At 40.9% G+C, this 17,471-nt stretch overlaps 2 protein-coding genes across 8 annotated transcripts in view; both read right to left on the reverse strand.

The window, feature by feature from the left end:
* Positions 1-740, reverse strand: part of LOC138742695 (glutamate-rich protein 6-like) — a 60,337-nt gene extending 59,597 nt beyond the window's left edge. For all 7 annotated transcript variants that reach the window (XR_011344363.1, XM_069897439.1, XM_069897440.1 and 4 more), the window contains exon 1: positions 556-740. Coding sequence is in view for 6 of the 7 variants with exons in the window: in XM_069897439.1 (XP_069753540.1) it covers positions 556-595 (40 nt within the window). In the remaining variant the exon portion in view is untranslated. The remainder of the gene's footprint in view (positions 1-555) is intronic.
* Positions 741-8,854: 8,114 nt separating this feature from the next.
* The window catches only part of LOC138742698 (E3 ubiquitin-protein ligase SIAH1-like), a 28,097-nt gene continuing 19,480 nt past the window's right edge, over positions 8,855-17,471 (reverse strand). Inside the window, exon 2 of the mRNA XM_069897447.1 lies at positions 8,855-9,586. Within this exon, the coding sequence (XP_069753548.1) occupies positions 9,026-9,586 (561 nt within the window). The 3' untranslated portion in view covers positions 8,855-9,025. The remainder of the gene's footprint in view (positions 9,587-17,471) is intronic.

Here is a 17,471-nt window from a genome sequence, read left to right on the forward strand (position 1 = left end):
GTTTTTGGGTAATATAAGCCATGGTCCCGCTGCTGAAGTTTGAGACTCTCCGAGAGGTGGCAACATCTCTGAGTAAGAAGAAGAACTTCTCGAGTCCAGCCAACGCCCCGGTCGGGGGAGGTGGAGAAGCTGCTACCGGCGCCCCGACAACCTACCACAAGTGTGCCTCGCTTCGGCAGTGGGGACCAGTCCAGGGGGTTGATGAGATTAGTTAGGAAGGGCTAGCATATTGTAGTTTGAAATCAGCTTCTGAATTTGTAATAAACTGAAGTGCTCTGGGTGTGGGTGTCTACTTTCTTTCGGTAGCTCCAACACTGTGACCAATCTAAAAGGAACAAAGTGAGAGGCACAAGATTACCCAGGACGGATTCTGGATTGGAGGACCACCTCCCTTTCCTCCACTACTCCCTTGCTATGCAAAGATCTATCCGACCGTGAGCATGCTTGCAACTTTATCAGCCTGCTTCGGGTTTCTTGTGTGAATTGCAAGGGTCCGGCAGCTCTTCCATCCCACTGCTGGGCAGAGGAGCAGCGTCCCCTCCAGCTCAGGGTTACCTGATCTGTCCGGCCGGCCCCGACTCTCCTGGCCATCCATGCCGCCCCAAATGTAGGCTTTAAGATAAATATCACCAGGATATTCTGCTTGGTCTGTAGTTACAGCGCGGGAACAGCGGCCGGCGTGTGTGGCGACGCGTTGCCATGGCGCCCCGACACCAAATGGTTACATGATCGGAATGTTGCAGATTCCGCGCAGGCGCAAAGGGTACGTCGAGCCTCGGAACGGACCGCTCTCCCCTTTGTCCCGTTCGGCATCAGTCGTCAGCAAAGTGCCGGGCACTGGAAAGCACCAAGCCTAACGAGCATTCAAAGGAGTGGTCCTTCGGTCTGGACACTGAGATACAGAGCCCTCCAAAAGAAGGCACACTCCACCCCCCCCCCACCCCCCACTTTATTTGCCTCTATGCTCCACAGTTTTAAATTAGCAATCATCCAAATCATTTGTAATTAAAGTACACATTCCAGATTCCATTCAAGGTAACTTGCATGCATTTTGGTTTAACCATCTAGAAATTACAGCATTTTAAAAAAATACATAGTTCTCTCATTTTAAGGCACTGTAACGTTTGGGACATTTGGTATCTGTGATAACTCAGCTATGTTGAATTGGTGCAGGGATAAGAGAGCTCGGCTTGCTTCTAAGCGGTTTTCACCTTTGGAGTCATTTTTTTTTAAAGACTTTATTTAAAATTTTATAACATGAATACAATAAAGAATTACATTTAAATAAAAATAGAAAAAAAGAATTTAAAAAGGTATGATTACATTATTACATCAGAAAACTACACAAAATAACCCCCCCGTTAATATTAATAGTCTAACTTAAAATTAGTCCAACCCTCCCCCCAAAATAAAGAGTGAAGAGTTAATAAAATTGACATTATATATGAAAAAAAATACCCACTTACAAAAAAGAGATAAAACTTAACCTAAAACAATTCTAACAACAACAAAATTGTCAATACTAAAATATCACACTTAAACATATATTTAAATCAAACTTAAATGCAAACGGAGTCCACTTTAACATAAAAAGACATCTTATCCTGAATTGAAAAAGATATCCTTTCCATAGTCAAACAAAATTTCATTTCCAAATACCACTTATCAAAAGTTAGTATATTTCTATCTTTCCAAGTAAGTGCTATACACTTCTTAGCCACAACTAAAGCTAAATAAATAAATGAAATCTGATAATCCTCTAAACCTAAATCGATTAATGATTGCATGTTCCCTAATAAAAATATATCGGGATCTAATACAAGATGGATATTATATAAACTGTTAAAAACAGATTGAATACCTTTCCAAAACTGTTGCAATCGATCACAAAGCCAAACAGTATGCAAAAAAGTATTGGCCGTCTGATCACATCGAAAACAAGAATCCAACTTACTAAAACCAAATTTTTTAAATTTCTCCGGCATTAAATATAGCTGATGAAAAAAATTATAATTAATCATCGCTAGTCTAGCATTAATTAATTTCCGAATACTATTCTGACAAATTTCCATCCAAGCTTCTTCAGCTATTTTATGTCCTAAATCTTTTTCCCATTTCAACTTATCTTTATCCCAGTCTTTTTTACTATCAATTTCTTGTAAAATACAATACAAATCAGATATATATCCCTTTTTTGGTATTGAAAGTACATATTCTTCAAAACTAGATTCAGGCAATAAAATCATATGTCGACCACATAACTGTTTTACAAAAGATCTTAATTGATAATATATAAATATAGAATTTGCACTAATATCATATTTCCTTTGTAATTTGTCAAAGGAACAAAAACAACCCTCAGAAAAACAATCAGATAAATTTTTTATTCCCTTCTTTTCCCATTGTTTCAAAGTGGCATTAGAGACCGTAAAAGGAACAAGTTGATTATTATATAATGGCAATCTTCCAGAATATATATTTTTAAGTCCCAATTTTTTAAGTTTACTTGTCCATAAATTCAATAAATGTTTCAATATTGGCACATCATAAGTTCGTAATAAATTTTTATTCCATCAAAACAAAAACTCATGAGGACATTTTTCTAAAATAACCGCTATTTCTATCTTTACCCAACTAGGTGGGTCATCCATATTCATTAATGCACTAAGAAATTTGAATTGAGCTGCTTCATAATAATGCTGAAAATTCGGTAATCTTAAACCTCCAAATTGAAAATCCCACATCAATTTTCTCATTGCTACTCTCGGAAATTTTCCCTTCCATAAGAATTCTCTAATCGCTTTATATAAATCCTTAAAAAAACTTTTTTTTAAAAAATAAGGAATTGATTGAAACAAATATTGTATTCTAGGAAAAATATTCATTTTTATGGTATTAATCCTCCCTAGTAAACCCAAAGGTAGATCCCTCCACCTAATCAAATCTAATTTAATACTTTTTATTAAAGGAAAATAATTAATTGAATATAATTCTTGAAATTCCATATTAACATTAATTCCTAAATATTTAATTTGTGTAGTCCACTTCAAATTTGTAATATTTTTATATACTGAATAATCACCTTTACAAATTGGTAAAATTTCACTTTTGGCCCAATTTACTTTGTAACCAGATAATTGACCATAAATTTCTAAACATTCTTGAATTGCATGTAAAGAAATATCCGGATCCACCAAATATAATAAAACATCATCAGCAAATAAATTAATCTTTAATTCCTCATTCAGAACTCTCATGCCTTTAACATTTTCATTTTGACGTATTAATTGTGCTAAAGGTTCAATAACTATAGCAAATAAAGCAGGTGACAACGGACATCCTTGTCTAGTAGATCGTCAAACTAAAAGATTCTGAAATTTGGCCATTAACAACAATTCTAGCCTTCGGGCTATTATATAAAGCCAATAAATGAAGAACCAAAACAAAATTTCTCAAGTACTTTGAACAGAAACTTCCATTCCACTCTATCAAAAGCCTTTTCTGCATCCAATGAAACCACTATTGGATAATTCAACTGAAATTTAGATTTATTTATCAAGGTTATTAACCGTAAAATATTATCTGACGCATACCTGTTTTTTATAAATCCCGTTTGATCACCATGTATAACTATTAGCCATAATTTTAGCTACAATTTTATAATCTACATTTAACAATGAAATTGGTCTATAAGAAGAAACCTGTAAAGGGTCTTTATCTTTTTTTGGTATAACCGTAATTATTGCGTTAGAACAAGACTCAGGTCATTTTTCATCACGAAGACGAGAGTTGTGCCAAAGAAGCCATTATGAGGCTGAAAAAACAGGTCTGGCAGAGCAGATACTCAGCACCTCACAGAAATCAAGCATGTAAGGGATATACAAAGTACTAAACATAACTAAGGAGAAAAAACCCAACCCACCAATTTTCCCCGTGCCTGCCTGTCCCGCATTGGACTTGCCAGTCACCAACGAGCCTGCAGCAGATGTGGACATACCCCTCCATAAATCTTCGTCCGCGAAGCCAAGCCGAAGAAGAAGAAAGAAACATAACTACTTTAATATACATACCATTGCTATGTCCCAAATATTATGGTGCCCTGAAATATGGAGACTATGTATTAAAAGTGCTGCATTTTCTAAATGGTCAAACCAAAAAAGTATACAAATAACCTTGAATAAAATCTGGAATGTGCACTTTAATCACGTGAATTGTTTGATTACAAATTTAAAACGATGGAACACAGGAAAAAAAAGTGTCTTTGACTCAAACATTATGCAGGGCACTATATGTAGCCACCTGAATATCTGCTCACGCTTTGACTGTTATACCAGGAGCTTGTTAGCATAGAGAAATTTCCAGGCTGGGTATGGGGGGTGGAGCAAGCTGTGCAGGCAAAGTGAAGAAAGGAAACAGCAGTTTTCAATAGATCTGACAGGAGGCGCTGAGAGATTCCTCAGGATCCAGGTTATCTACCTGGCAATGACATTGGAGCAGCCAGCCTCCAGCAGTGCCCACACTTACTGTACAGGCCAGGCCGCAGCCCAGAATCCCGCATCTCAGCAGTGAGCAGACGTGCAGTTCGTCCTGCCTGCCCTCTGCCAGACATCCTCTCTTTCTCAACTTGGTGTATCACTCCACAGCCACCTGTGAGGCGATGACAATGTGGGAGCATCTGTGGAAGGCAGGGGTTTTCGGCTTGGCATGCAAGGAGTTCAAGTGTTCGCACCCAGTGCCCTCCACAACAAATCTGTCAGGAGGGATCTGTCCCCATGATGCACCCATACTTTTAACACCACAAGGGCTATGCAAGATACCAGTGAATTAACATAAAATTTGTAAGTAAAAACCCAATCAGCAATGGTGACCATGAAACTACCCAATTATGTTTTCTAAAAATAAATCATAATACTAACAAAAAGTTGCCCTCTAAATTGGTTCAGTTGGCCAATTCTAAGAATGTTAGGAAGGGGTCTTCAAAGCCGTCCTTGCCTGTCCATGTAATGTTGACGAATGAATGGACAATCTCATTCCATCTGTCCAATAATATTCTCCCACTGATGTCAGGCTCACCAGCCTATAACACTGGACAATGAAGTTTGATTATTAATTTTTTGGCCGTTGATCACGAAAATCACCTAAAAATGTTCCTATCACGAATTTAAAAAAAATACTGTATAACATTGTGATTTCCTGTCACATTTTAAGTCTATTTCAAGCAGACCAAACCATGAAGTGAAACACGTAATTGAACATTCATTTTCTGCATTCGCACTTGGACTTCTTCCCCGCTGATCTTGGTGCCGAACACGGTGAAGGGTTTCACCAGGACATTACGACCATGGAAAAGTGGAATCAGGGCAACTGGAATCTATCCATGCCGGCCGACTATTGTTGGGCACTGACATGAGAGGCAATCATAGGCTGAGTACAAATGAAAATCAGCAGAAAAATATTTTTAAGTCACTTGAACAAACGCATCATTATGCAATTAAACATGATAAATTCAATAAAAGTTAATTTCATGTTTCTCCAACTTCCAATGTGATACAGCAAATCTGAAATTATCTTTGTGTTCAGTTTTAAGTTGTCTATCATAATCCCCAATTTTTTTTTCAGGAAGCAAACCTTTTGTTGTCCAGTGTACAATTACTTCAATAATTCTCAGAGGCTTTCTTCAAGAGAGCATCAGCTTTCCTCCAATCCTAAGGCATATCAGGTGTGGCAAAAGACATTTTAAATAGCTCAGCTAGGGCCTCTGCAATTTCTGCACGAGCCTCCTTCAAAGGTCAATCTCGTCAGGTTCTGGGAATTTATCCACTCATATTTGCCTCAAGACAGCATCTACTCTATAATCTGTATGGGGTCCAAGATCTCACCCGAATAAATACAGATGCAAAAATTTAAGATCTTTCCCATCTCTTTTGGGTCTATGCATAGATGACCACTCTGGTCTTCAAAAGGACCATTTTGTCCCTTGCTGCATCCTTTGCTCTTAATCTATAGAATCCTTTAGGATTTTCCTTCACCTTTTCAGACACCTCATCCGTCCTTTTAGCCCTCTTGATTTTCCTGTACTCCTCAAGAACCTTATGAACCGGTGCGGACTCGAAAGGCCAACATGGCCTGTTTCCGCTCCGTAAATGGTTATATGGTTACCTTCTTAACCAGGGCCTCAATATCTCTGGGGGGAAAAAAAAATCAAAGTTATTTTTTCTTTAATTTTGACAGGAACATACAAACTCTGTACTCTCAACATTTTACCTTCAGAGGCTTTATGCTTACGAAGCAGACCTTTGCAGAAAACAACCTGCCCAGGCTCTCTCTTGCCAGACCCCTTCAGATTCCACCAAAATTGGCCTTGCATCAACCAGTGGACCAGACCTATCATTTTCCATAATTATCTTGAGTGCCTCCTTGGCACTGACCCTGAGTTTTGGTTACCTAACTATAGGAAAGACAGCAATAAGATTGAAAAAGTGCAGAGCAGATTTACGAGGATGCTGCTGGGACTTAGGAACCGAATTACAGGGAAAGTTTAAACGGGTTAGGATTTTATTCCCTGGAGCACAGAACACCGAGGGTTCATTTAATAGATATATAGAAGATTATGAGGGGTATAGACAGAGTAAATGAAACTAGGCTTTTTCCACTGAGGGTGGGTGAGATACAAACCAGAGGAGATGGGTTAAGGTTGAAAGGGGAAAAGTTTAGGGGGAATTTCTTCACACAGTGCATGGTGGGAATGTGGAATGAGCTGCCAACTGAAGTGGTAAATGCAAGCTCGATTTTGCCATTTAAGTAAAATTTGAACAGGTACATGGATGGGAGCAGAATAAAGGGCTTTGGCTTGGGTGCAGGTCAGGGGGACGAGGCAGAATAATAGTTTGGCACAGATTAGAAGGGCCAAAAGGCCTGTTTTCTGTGCTGTAATGTTCCATAGACTATAAATTGATCATCTCATCCCTTTCTCATTCCTCAGTTCCCCCCATATAGCCTCAGTAGGGGAGCCTTCTGATCTGTCTTATCTGAGCACAGCTGTGACATTTTCCCTTACTAGCAACACCATCCTTTCCCCTCTCACCCCTCCCTCTCTATCACATCTGTAACAACAGAACCATGGAGCTGCAGTCCTGCCCTCCTGTAACCAGGACTCACGGATGGCCACAATGTCATAATTCCATCTGTTGATCCATGCTCTAAACGCATCCACCTTTCCGATAATATTCCTTGCAATAAAATCAACGTGACTCAGAACATTATTCCAACCACACTCAACCTTTCCATTTCTGCCTTTGTTTGCAAGTTTGACAACATCTTTTTCCACAACTACTCCACTATCTGCTCTGACATTCCCGGAAGGATACTGGTCCTCCTCCAGTTCATATGCAAATAGTTCTGCTGGTACAGGTCACACCTTCCCTGGAAGAGAGGCCCAATGATTCAAAATTCTGAAGCCCCTTCCTCCTGCACCACTCCTTAGCCATGTAATAAAAACACCACATGCTGCAGGAACTCAGCTGGTCCTGTGGGAAGAAGCTATTTCCCAGCCTGGCCATCCTGATTCTGATGCCTTTGCACCATCTTCTAGTGGGTCCAATATAATATGTACTGGGTGGAAAGGATCTTCAATAATTCCACTCTCCCAGAAAATGTTGTCAATCGAGGAAAGGGAGATCCCACTAATCTTCTCAGCTGTTTTGATGGCCCTCTGCATTCAATTCTGGTCTGATGCAGCCACACAGGACACTCTCAAATGCTCCTGTAAAATGAAGATAGGGGCCAGTAGCTGTCTTTCTATGCACCCATCAATTGCTTATTAGATATTGTAATTGCATCTTCTTCTAACGCCACCGTTCAGGACCTCAACCGCCATCCTCTGTGTGAAATTCCTCCCCCCTAGCCCTAAAACTTTGCTCTCTAGTTCTAGATCCCTCTGCCCTGGGAAATCAATGGTTTAATGCATGTATAGGAGACAAAGATATATTGCCAACATTTTGGGCTTAAGCCCTTCGTCAAGGGGAAAAAAAAATTTCAGAAAAGGCTGAAGCAGGATATATCAGAAAGTCTCAGAATTCTATCAACGGAAGAGGAATCCAGACCAACAAGAATTAGATGTGATAAGGGATGAGGTAGAATTTATCATGTCTGTGTGAAAGGAGACAGAATAGAGAGACAACCTTTGCTTCCCCCATCATCTCTCCCTTCCCTGTCTCCTTTTGCACAGGATAAATTCTACCTGGTCTCTTATCACATCCAATTCACACTTTTTCCTGGTCTGGATTCTTCCCCCATTGTTTGAATTGAGACGTTCTGAGAAATCCAGCTTCTGCCTTTCCTGATTTGACCTTGAAGGAAGGCTCAGGGCTAAAACCTCAGGAATATATCTTTGTCTCCTAGAGATGCTAAATAGACCGGCAGTGTTCCTCCAGCATTTTACTGTGTTTACTACAATCACACTGCCTGCAGCTTATTGTGTTTAACAGCCACGTGTTAAACCGCATTATCCTTCCATTTCTGGCTTCACTGTCACGTCCACCGGTAGTAAACCCGCGACCATAAGCCTGGAGGTTCTTTCCTTTGACTGAGCACCTAATGAACTCCTCTCGCGGGACCTCGTCAACCTTCCTACACAAGTCATTGGACCCGACGTGGACTAGTACCACCTGGCCGTTCACCAGAATGCTGTGCACTCGATCAGAGTCATCCTTGACCCTTCCACTCAGGAGGCAACTCCAAAGAATGAAAATGGCAAAACAAAAGCAAGTATTAATGGAGCTCAATCAAAATTGTGAAAAGTTAGAGGCTTAGCGTTAGGAACATGCAACAAAAATAAATCTGGTAGCCACTACCATTCTGAAATATATATTTATTTAAAAAAGCTATTATGGCAACATAATTTAAATAAATTGGCACAGTCATAAAAGCTCCACAATGATTTTATGTCTAATCTACAGAGAAGATAGACAAAAAATTAGCAATGAGCCATCACATTAAAGGAACCCCAAACACCATCACCACTTAGCTATCGTGAGCAGCAGGTTGAGATGGTCACATTAATCCCCAAGTTGCCATTGTCAGCAAAGAGATGGGCAATTGCAGCATCAAAGACCAGGCAGTCACTATTGAGGATGGCCGTGGCCACACCGTCGTGGATGGAGCGCGGGGTGGCTTCCCAGGTCAGGCGCCGGCGGTTACCGTTCAGCTCGAGGCGGTACGCAAAGTTCTCTGCCTGCTTGCGGGCGCCGATCAGCAGCACGATGGCGAAGAACTGCTGGTGGCCCTCGTACTTCTCCTGCTTCTCCAATACCAGCATGAAGTGGCGGCCGAAGCAGGACTGCATCATGACCCAGTCCACTGCACCTGGCAGGTTGATGTCCGTGGCCAGGAACACGATGTCCTCCCCTTGCAGGGTGGTGATGCTCTTGTGGACGTGGACCAAGTGCGACATCACCTGCTCCAGCGAGCCCTGCCACTTGCACGAGGCACCAGGGCAGGGGCAAGAGTAGGGCCGGTACTCGCAGGTGTCTTCGTGGTCTGGCTTCTCAGTGTGGTGGAGGGTTAGCAGACATCCTGTCGATGCATACTGCCAAAACACAGGGGGGGGGGGAGGGAAAAGAAACAATACATTAAACCATTGATTTCCCAGGGCAGAGGGATCTAGAACTAGAGGGCAAGGCTTTAGGGCGAGGGGAGGGGGGGTGGAATTTAGAGGTCTGTGAGGCAGGATTTTCATGCAGAGGATGGTGGTTGAGCTCCTGGACGGTGGTGTTAGAAGTAGATGCAATTAAAATAAGCAATTGGACGGGTACATAGAAAGACAGCTACTGGCCCCTATCTTGACAACATTTCACAGGAGCACATTTGAGAGTGTCCCATATGACTGCATCATTGTGAGGTATGGCAGCTGCAAAGCATAGGACCAGAAGTGAATACAGAGGGTTATCAAAACAACATTTTCTGGGAGGGCTCAAGAATTATTGAAGATACTTTCCATCTAGTACATATTATATTTGACCCACTACCATCAAGAAGGAGGTGCAGAAGCATCAAAATCAGGACAGCCCAGCTGAAAAATAGCTTCTTCCCTCAGACTGTGAGATTGATGAACAATATCATGTAATCGAGTTAATCATCCCAAAATATTTATACATATTTATGTGTCCATGATTATTATGTGTGTGCATTACAATCCAAGGAAACACTGTTTTGTCTGGTTGTACGTGTACAGTCAGATGATAAGTTGTCTACATTTTGGTACGGATTGGGTTAATAAAATTATGTTAAAAATATCTTATAACGGTATAGATTGTGGGGGTTTAGTTTAGGTACAATTCACAAAAAAAATTCACAAAAGACATCTCATTTGAAATGCAAGAGCTATGCATAAACAGAGACTTAATGTCCACAGTGACTTTACCGAAACTTTGAAAAATGTCAATGGAGGTTTCACAAGTAGGTGCTAATTGGACTGATGTTGTGGAAAAAAAATGGACTATTGTACTTAAAGGAATTCCGTAGCCAGGCTCAGAAAAGGAATCGTAGCCAGCGACCCAAGTCTGGTTGAAGGTTGCTATTCGAAGAGGGATCATGTGGATTTTGCAGAGAGAGGATAATCAAACAGTGATTTCTCTTTGGAGAGAGAGAGAGAGAGAGAGAGAGAGAGAAAAGTCAGGTTCACAGCAGGAGTTTGGAGGTGGCAGGCGTTGTACTCCTGCTGTAAGATCCCATTTGAACACGGGCTTTGAGTTCTGAGTTCAGCCTATTCGCAACCCTTGTGGTCAATTACAAGAGGAAGTGGCTGATTAATGGGTTTCTCCTGGAATAGGGGGAAAAGAAGAACTCTGTGGTAACCTGAAAGAAGAGTTTATCGTTTGGAAAAATCCACAAGGGGGCAAGTTTCTTCAGCAAGACACTGAAGTGGCTGATTGAAGGAGAACAGTTTGTGTGTCCAACAAACGACCATCTCCCTCTATCTGAAACCAACAAAGACCTTCCTTTGTGGTAACAAGTTAAAGCAGCAGAGCCTGGTGAAGATCATAAACGTTAAATTCTGTGCACAGTAGGAAAATTGCCTGATACCAGTGAATTTGCAGAAGTGAAAAGTGGACAGCGAAACAAAGAATTTTCCTGAACACATACACATTACATTACATAGAATTAGAAGGGAGTTAAGTTAATAGCAATAAGTTAAAGTTTGATATTATTATGCTTGAAGAAAATTAAAAGGAGGACAAATTGGGAAGCAGACTGAGATTACAGAAGGAAGCAGCTTTGAATATGTGATTACAGAAACAATGATAATAAAAAGATTTATAACAAACATGTACATCAAACTTCAAGAGAAAGAGAACGATGAAATAAGCTGTAAACCCAAACAAAAGTGGGAACAAGATCTAAACGTAAAGATAAAAAATGAAATATGGGAAAAGTTATGCTCCGGAACTATGAGAAATACAATAAACACGAGGTTACGCATGATACAATATAATTGGTTACACAGGCTATATATCACACCCCAAAAGTTAAATAAATGGGACCCAACATTATTAGACAGATGTTTTCGCTGTAAGAAGGAAACGGGAACAGCAGTACGTGCAATTTGGGCATGTGAGAAAGTGGAAAAGTTTTGGGAAGATCTAAATCAGGTATTAAATAAAATCACAAAAAGGAACATATCAAAAAATCCAGAGATCTTTCTTCTAAGTAATATAAGAAGTAAAGAACTTGGCCTCAAACTGGATGAAGCGCAAAAAAGATTTATTATGATCGCCTTAGCTGTAGCAAAGAAATGTATAATGTCAACTTGGAAATCAGAAGAGAGCCTGAGAATACAGCAATGGTACATAGAAATGAATAAAGGTATTCCATTGGAAAAAATAACATATAATTTAAGAAATAACGTCACAGTATTCGAACAAATTTGGGAACCGTACATGGAACGGAGAGGTCCTTCCGCGGATCTCCACCCCCTAAAATGACAGAATGAGAAGACGACGAAATGACCTGACCCAGTGTGTAAAAGTAGATGATAAAATTTTCTTGTTTATTTTCATTGTATGATGACATTGTTTAATGGGTTTAATGTATTGTATATGTTGAACGTTTAATGGGTTTGGAGGGGGAGGGAGGGAAGGGAGGGGGGAAAAGGGAAGAAAATGACACTGTGTCTATTCAAGAGGGAAATGTTTGTGTGTATTTTGGTTAATATGGTTCAGAGTGTGAAAAATAAAATAATTTTTAAAAAAAAGAAAATTAAAAGCATCTTTTGTTTAAGTAACCATGGTCTTGGTGAATTTCTGTGCTGCTGGTTTTTGGAGTCCTCTGGGCTCGTAACAATTTTGTCCATAACTTGAAGGGCTCAAGCCTGAATCATTGGGTTCTGCATCGTTATCTATGTAAAGGACACGGTTTGACCTGCTGAATTTCTGCAGGTGTGTTTTCACTTGAGTTGTTTACTGTTCTATTTACCAAGATACAAATGAAAGGCTCCGTTTTGCTTGATATCCAGCCAAGCCAACCCATACTTAATTATAGCAGGAAGTACAATAATAAACAGAAATGCAGGGTGTAGTGTTACATTAAAGAGTGCATTGTATAGTGTTACTAGGTCATAATCCAGTACACATAGAATAGTAGTGAAACGGTGGAAGGACATCTTTCACCAATAAGAGGCCCATTCAAGCGTCTCACAACAGCAGGAGATAAATTATTTGGCAGTTCAGGTTTTCAAGCTAGCGCACCTGCTGCCCTATGGGAGGGGAATGTGTGAGCCGGATGGAATGGGTCCTCTAACACGTTGGGTGCTTTGCTGAGGCAGTGAGAGGTATATAGATGGAGTCAGTGGAGAGGAGATTGGTTTGTGTGAGGGCCTGAACTGCGAGCACAGGAAAAGGCACAGCAGGACACAGGACTACTACAGGCAGATGGGATTAATGGGATGAGCATCATGGCCAGCAGGGATGAAGAGGGCCAAAGGGCCTGCTTTAATGCTGTATGATTCGATGAAACCTCACCTCTACAAATCTGTACCACAATTAGACCACAAAAGGACCCAACTGCACTATATACTGAAGATTTTATTTCATGCATCAACTGCAACTGTGAATATTTTAATAAAGCAGACCAGTGGACTTAGTACAAGTAGATAGTACAAAAGTACAGCATTAAAGAGAGAGACTGGTTAGTACAGAGCATAGACAAGATATTTTTACTTCAATGACATTGTGTGGGTAGGTGGTGGTGGGGGGAGGTGGGGAAAGAGAAAGAAACTGTGCTTAAACCTGGTAGTACCCAATCTCACCTACAAACCTTCTTCCAGACCGGGGGTGGGGGTTGGTGGGGAGAGTGTGGCCAGGGTCAGACAGGTCATTTAGCACGTTGACTCTTTTCCAAGGTAGTGGGAGTTAGAAGGAGACATACAGGTGTTTGATGGACTGAGCCATGTTCACAATGCTTTTTTTTTTAAACTTATGAAGTACCCTTCTGCCTAAAATCTGCCCAAACAAATTAATGGACAACTGCAATTAGTTCAAAATTGCAAGTATTTCTTGCAAAGACTGCATTTTAAAAAGTTTCACCTTATTTGCAAGTTACTTCATTTTCTATTGTTCCTGTAATTGTTAACCTGCCCCAACAATTTTTTAAAAAAAATGTCCTACTTCATGGCCAACTTTTCCTCAAACTCTTTCTTCAGGCATCTAGCAGTTCCCTTTGTTTCTCGAGCTCTTGTATGTCCACTTTAAATCGTTGTCTTTGGCATTTGTGTCGGCACTAAACCTGGAACCCCCAATCAGTTCACTCTTAAAATGCTCCTTCAGAGCCCGCTCTTTGACCAAGCCTTTGCTCATTGGCCCTTCAATGCCTCTTTCTTGATAGCCATTGCCAATATTTTGTTAAACACCTTGGAATGTTTTGCCTGGCTCAGGGTAACACTCTTGTGGGTAATGGAGTTAAGGATTATGGGGATAAGGCTGGAAAGGGGTACTGATGGTAATAATCAGCCATGATCTAAAATGGCGGTGCTGGCCCGACGGGCCAAATGGCCTACTCCAGCTCCTATTGTCTATTGTGTCATTGTACTCCCAGTGGCTTAAAAGCAACACTTGACCATGACACACCAGCCAAGCATCAGGAAGAAGCTCCCACATTGGATGCAAAGTTCTTCAATCCTTACTAAGCCCTGAATCTCCCAACCCGAGTTAACCAGCTACATTGGTTTTTGTCCAAAAGCAAAACACCTCAGAATCTAGAATCCGAAAACAAGTGGCAAAGCTGAAAATTCCCTTGATGCTGGAATGAATCCCACAGATTCAAAGATAGCAAATAATATCTTGGTCAAAGAGCGAGTTCCGAAGGATCTTTTTAAGAGTGAAGAGGCTCGACGAATGGGAATTAGTTTGCTCCTGATGTTAAACATTGACCTGTTCCCAGAAGTATACATCTTAAAAACTTGTATTTCATCAACTTTTCTCATTTTCGGTAACAGGCCATCCACCTGAAACGTTAAGCTTTCTTCTCCACTTCCCCTGCTACATACTTATTCGTACCTTGAAAAAGGGGGTCAGGCCATACATTGGTTACAGATCTTTACGTCCCATGGACGCTGCAAGACCTGCTGAGTTCCTCCAGAATTTGAGTTTTAATTCCAGATATTTGTTTTATTGTATTTTGTGCTGGCTTCTCAATGAAACTGTAGTAAAACCCCTGTCATCCAGAATTCAAGCGACCAGAAAAAAAAAAGGAAAATAGGTAAAAAAATAGGGAAGTTTAAAATTGGCTCACCAATCATGCAACACAATCTCAAGCAACCAGAAAATTCACTTATCTGGCATCTACCAATCACCATAGGTGCCGGATACCAGAGGTTGCACTGCATTTTAAAATGAGAGTTAGCGCCTATGAAAGTCTGGTCAACGGTTCTGTCCCTACAGCCCCATCAATATTTTTCTTATAGTTTACACCTACGTGTTACCGTTACATTATGAGAAGACATTTATTTCCCACAGAGGCTTTGCAGTGACCTTAAATTGGAATCCTTTGATTACAGAGCTCCCTGCCAGTAGAACGTTTCTTCTTTTCACTCCAGAAGTCTTTTTTCTCAGCTCTTCTGCAGCAGGATGTCACTGTAGCAGCTCAGTTCAGTTCGAGTCAGACCACATGTACTGAGAGATTTGGAAGGCCAGCACTTGCAAATGTATGGGCGTCACAACCAATGATTTTACAGGATGTTAAGCAAAGATTCCACCTTCTTGCTCTGATGGATGCTAAAGGACTCACGGTACTATTCTCAGGAAGAGACAAGGAGTTTCTCCCTCAACTCCAGCAGACCCCCGGGCAAGATTGACCTTCAATATCCCATTTATTGCATGTGGGGGTCTTGCTGCGAGCAAACTGTGCTTTCAGTCTTGAGGGGAGTGAAACACAAAAGTCTGCAGTCGCTGTGATTGTAGTCAAAACACAGGAAATGCTGGAGGAACTCAACTGTTCTCGCACAGAGGTATAAAGATATATTACTGTCGATACGGGCCTGAAACAGTAGGAATATATCTTTACCTTCTACAGTCTGTGCAAGGCTGGCTGAATTCTTCCAGCATTTGTGGGTCTTGACTTTCAAAGTCTTGAAAAGGGGCCAATAAAAGATACTAGATAAATGCAAACCCTTTTTTTTTGAAAAAAAGATTTCAAAGGCCGCCCCTTAACACGCAGACACAAGCAAGCGCATGGAATAATTAATATCAGCAAATTCTTAAAGGAAGGAACTTATCTTTTTTCTCTCAATGGATAAATTGTTGGTGCATTTTACATACCTTCGTGAATTTCAGTGATTTTGTAAAATGTACATGTACGGCAATAAACTCTCATTTCCCACTCTTGCTGCAAAATAAACCCTTCCAAGGGAAAGTAACCTACTGCAGTTCATGTAATTTGGGGTAAGATAGATGTGCTGAACACTGGTATTTGTAATTCAAGGAAACAGTAGCCTCAATCAACCAGGAAAAAAAAATTGAGGAAAATACATTTTAAAAAGTTGAACTAAATAATAGGTAAAAAATATGCAAATTAAAAAATTGTAAAGCACTTCTTTGAAGTAACACATAAACCTTTGGTGAAGATGGGGGCAAATATTCATCCAGCGGATGCCTTGGTCGTGGCTGTTTGAATAAAGTTGCTTGAAACAGCAATGGCGTCGCCCAGGATGAAGAGCTGGTTGATGCCACTCGCCGTTCACAAGTCTCCTTATCTCTGCTTCGCAAGAGTCACTCAGAGGCTTTATCTGTAAAAGTGGGGGGGGGGTTAATTATTTACAATGTCATTGTTCGTCTTTTGGGCATCTCTGTGGATGGGGAAGAGACTGAAAATAAAAGTAAAATGCTTTAAGGTTTATGTGCATTAGGTATTGTAAGAGCAAGTCTCAGACAACCAGAAAATACACTTACTTGGCAACTACCAATCCCTATAGCTTCTGGATACCAGGAGTTTTACTGTAGGGTTCAGAAGACTGGGCAACCCCAAATCCACATCTTATTTAAATCTTCATTTCCTTGGAGTAACCATCTCCAGTGACTTCTACTCACGTCAATGAAACGGCCAAGTGCACCAGTGTTTCTGCTTTATCAAAAGCAGGAGAATATTTGGCATGTCAAATGCATCCTTTTACAACTGCAGAGGCACTATTGAACATATCCTGTAAAGCTACATGCAATAGGAACTACTCTGCCAAAGACCACAAGAGCCCACAGAGGCTTGCGAACACATATCCTCTGCTCCATCCTCCACGTCCTGCTACCTTGGAAAAGCAGCCAACATATTAAAAGACTCATCCCAACCTGGCCACCAACCACCTCCCACCCCCCCGCCCCCCCCGCACCACCAGATTCAAGGTCAGTTACTTTCCTGCCATGAATGAACCTCACACTAGTGAAATCAAGTTGCCACTGCTCTGTACCAACTGACCTCGCTCTGTAACTTCTGTATGACTTGTTGTACTATGTCTGAGATGTCCAGCTGAATCGCTTGAAAAACAAACTATCATTGAACCTTGGTACACATGACAAGAAACTCAAATCAGGTGAAGTAGCTTAAATGAGCAACAATACACCGTTGACCTTGTCAAAAATATGAGCATTACTACCAGGAGGTGGGTCAGCACCCTTCAGGAAGAGTCTCAATGAAAATGAAAGCAGATAACGTCAAAGCTGTGACTTGGCCTGATGAATCTCAGTGGCAGCAAGCCACTGAATTGGAGTTGTGTAGGCGTCAGCCACAGGCTGGAGCTTGGCATGACACGATAAACCAAACAGGGAGGGCGTTGTCCTCTTACAGCACAGCCACGGAGCAGGAGATTCAGACAGTTCCCAAGCACATTCCCTCACAGCCTCCACTAACCATTTTACTGACCTAACCAGCCTTGTGCAATGTTTTTGCTGCTCTTTCCCAAAATGAAACACACAGAAATCAGAGTCTAACTT

Source organism: Narcine bancroftii, chromosome 9 (assembly GCF_036971445.1).
Source record: "Narcine bancroftii isolate sNarBan1 chromosome 9, sNarBan1.hap1, whole genome shotgun sequence".
NCBI classification, from domain to species: Eukaryota; Metazoa; Chordata; class Chondrichthyes; order Torpediniformes; family Narcinidae; genus Narcine; species Narcine bancroftii.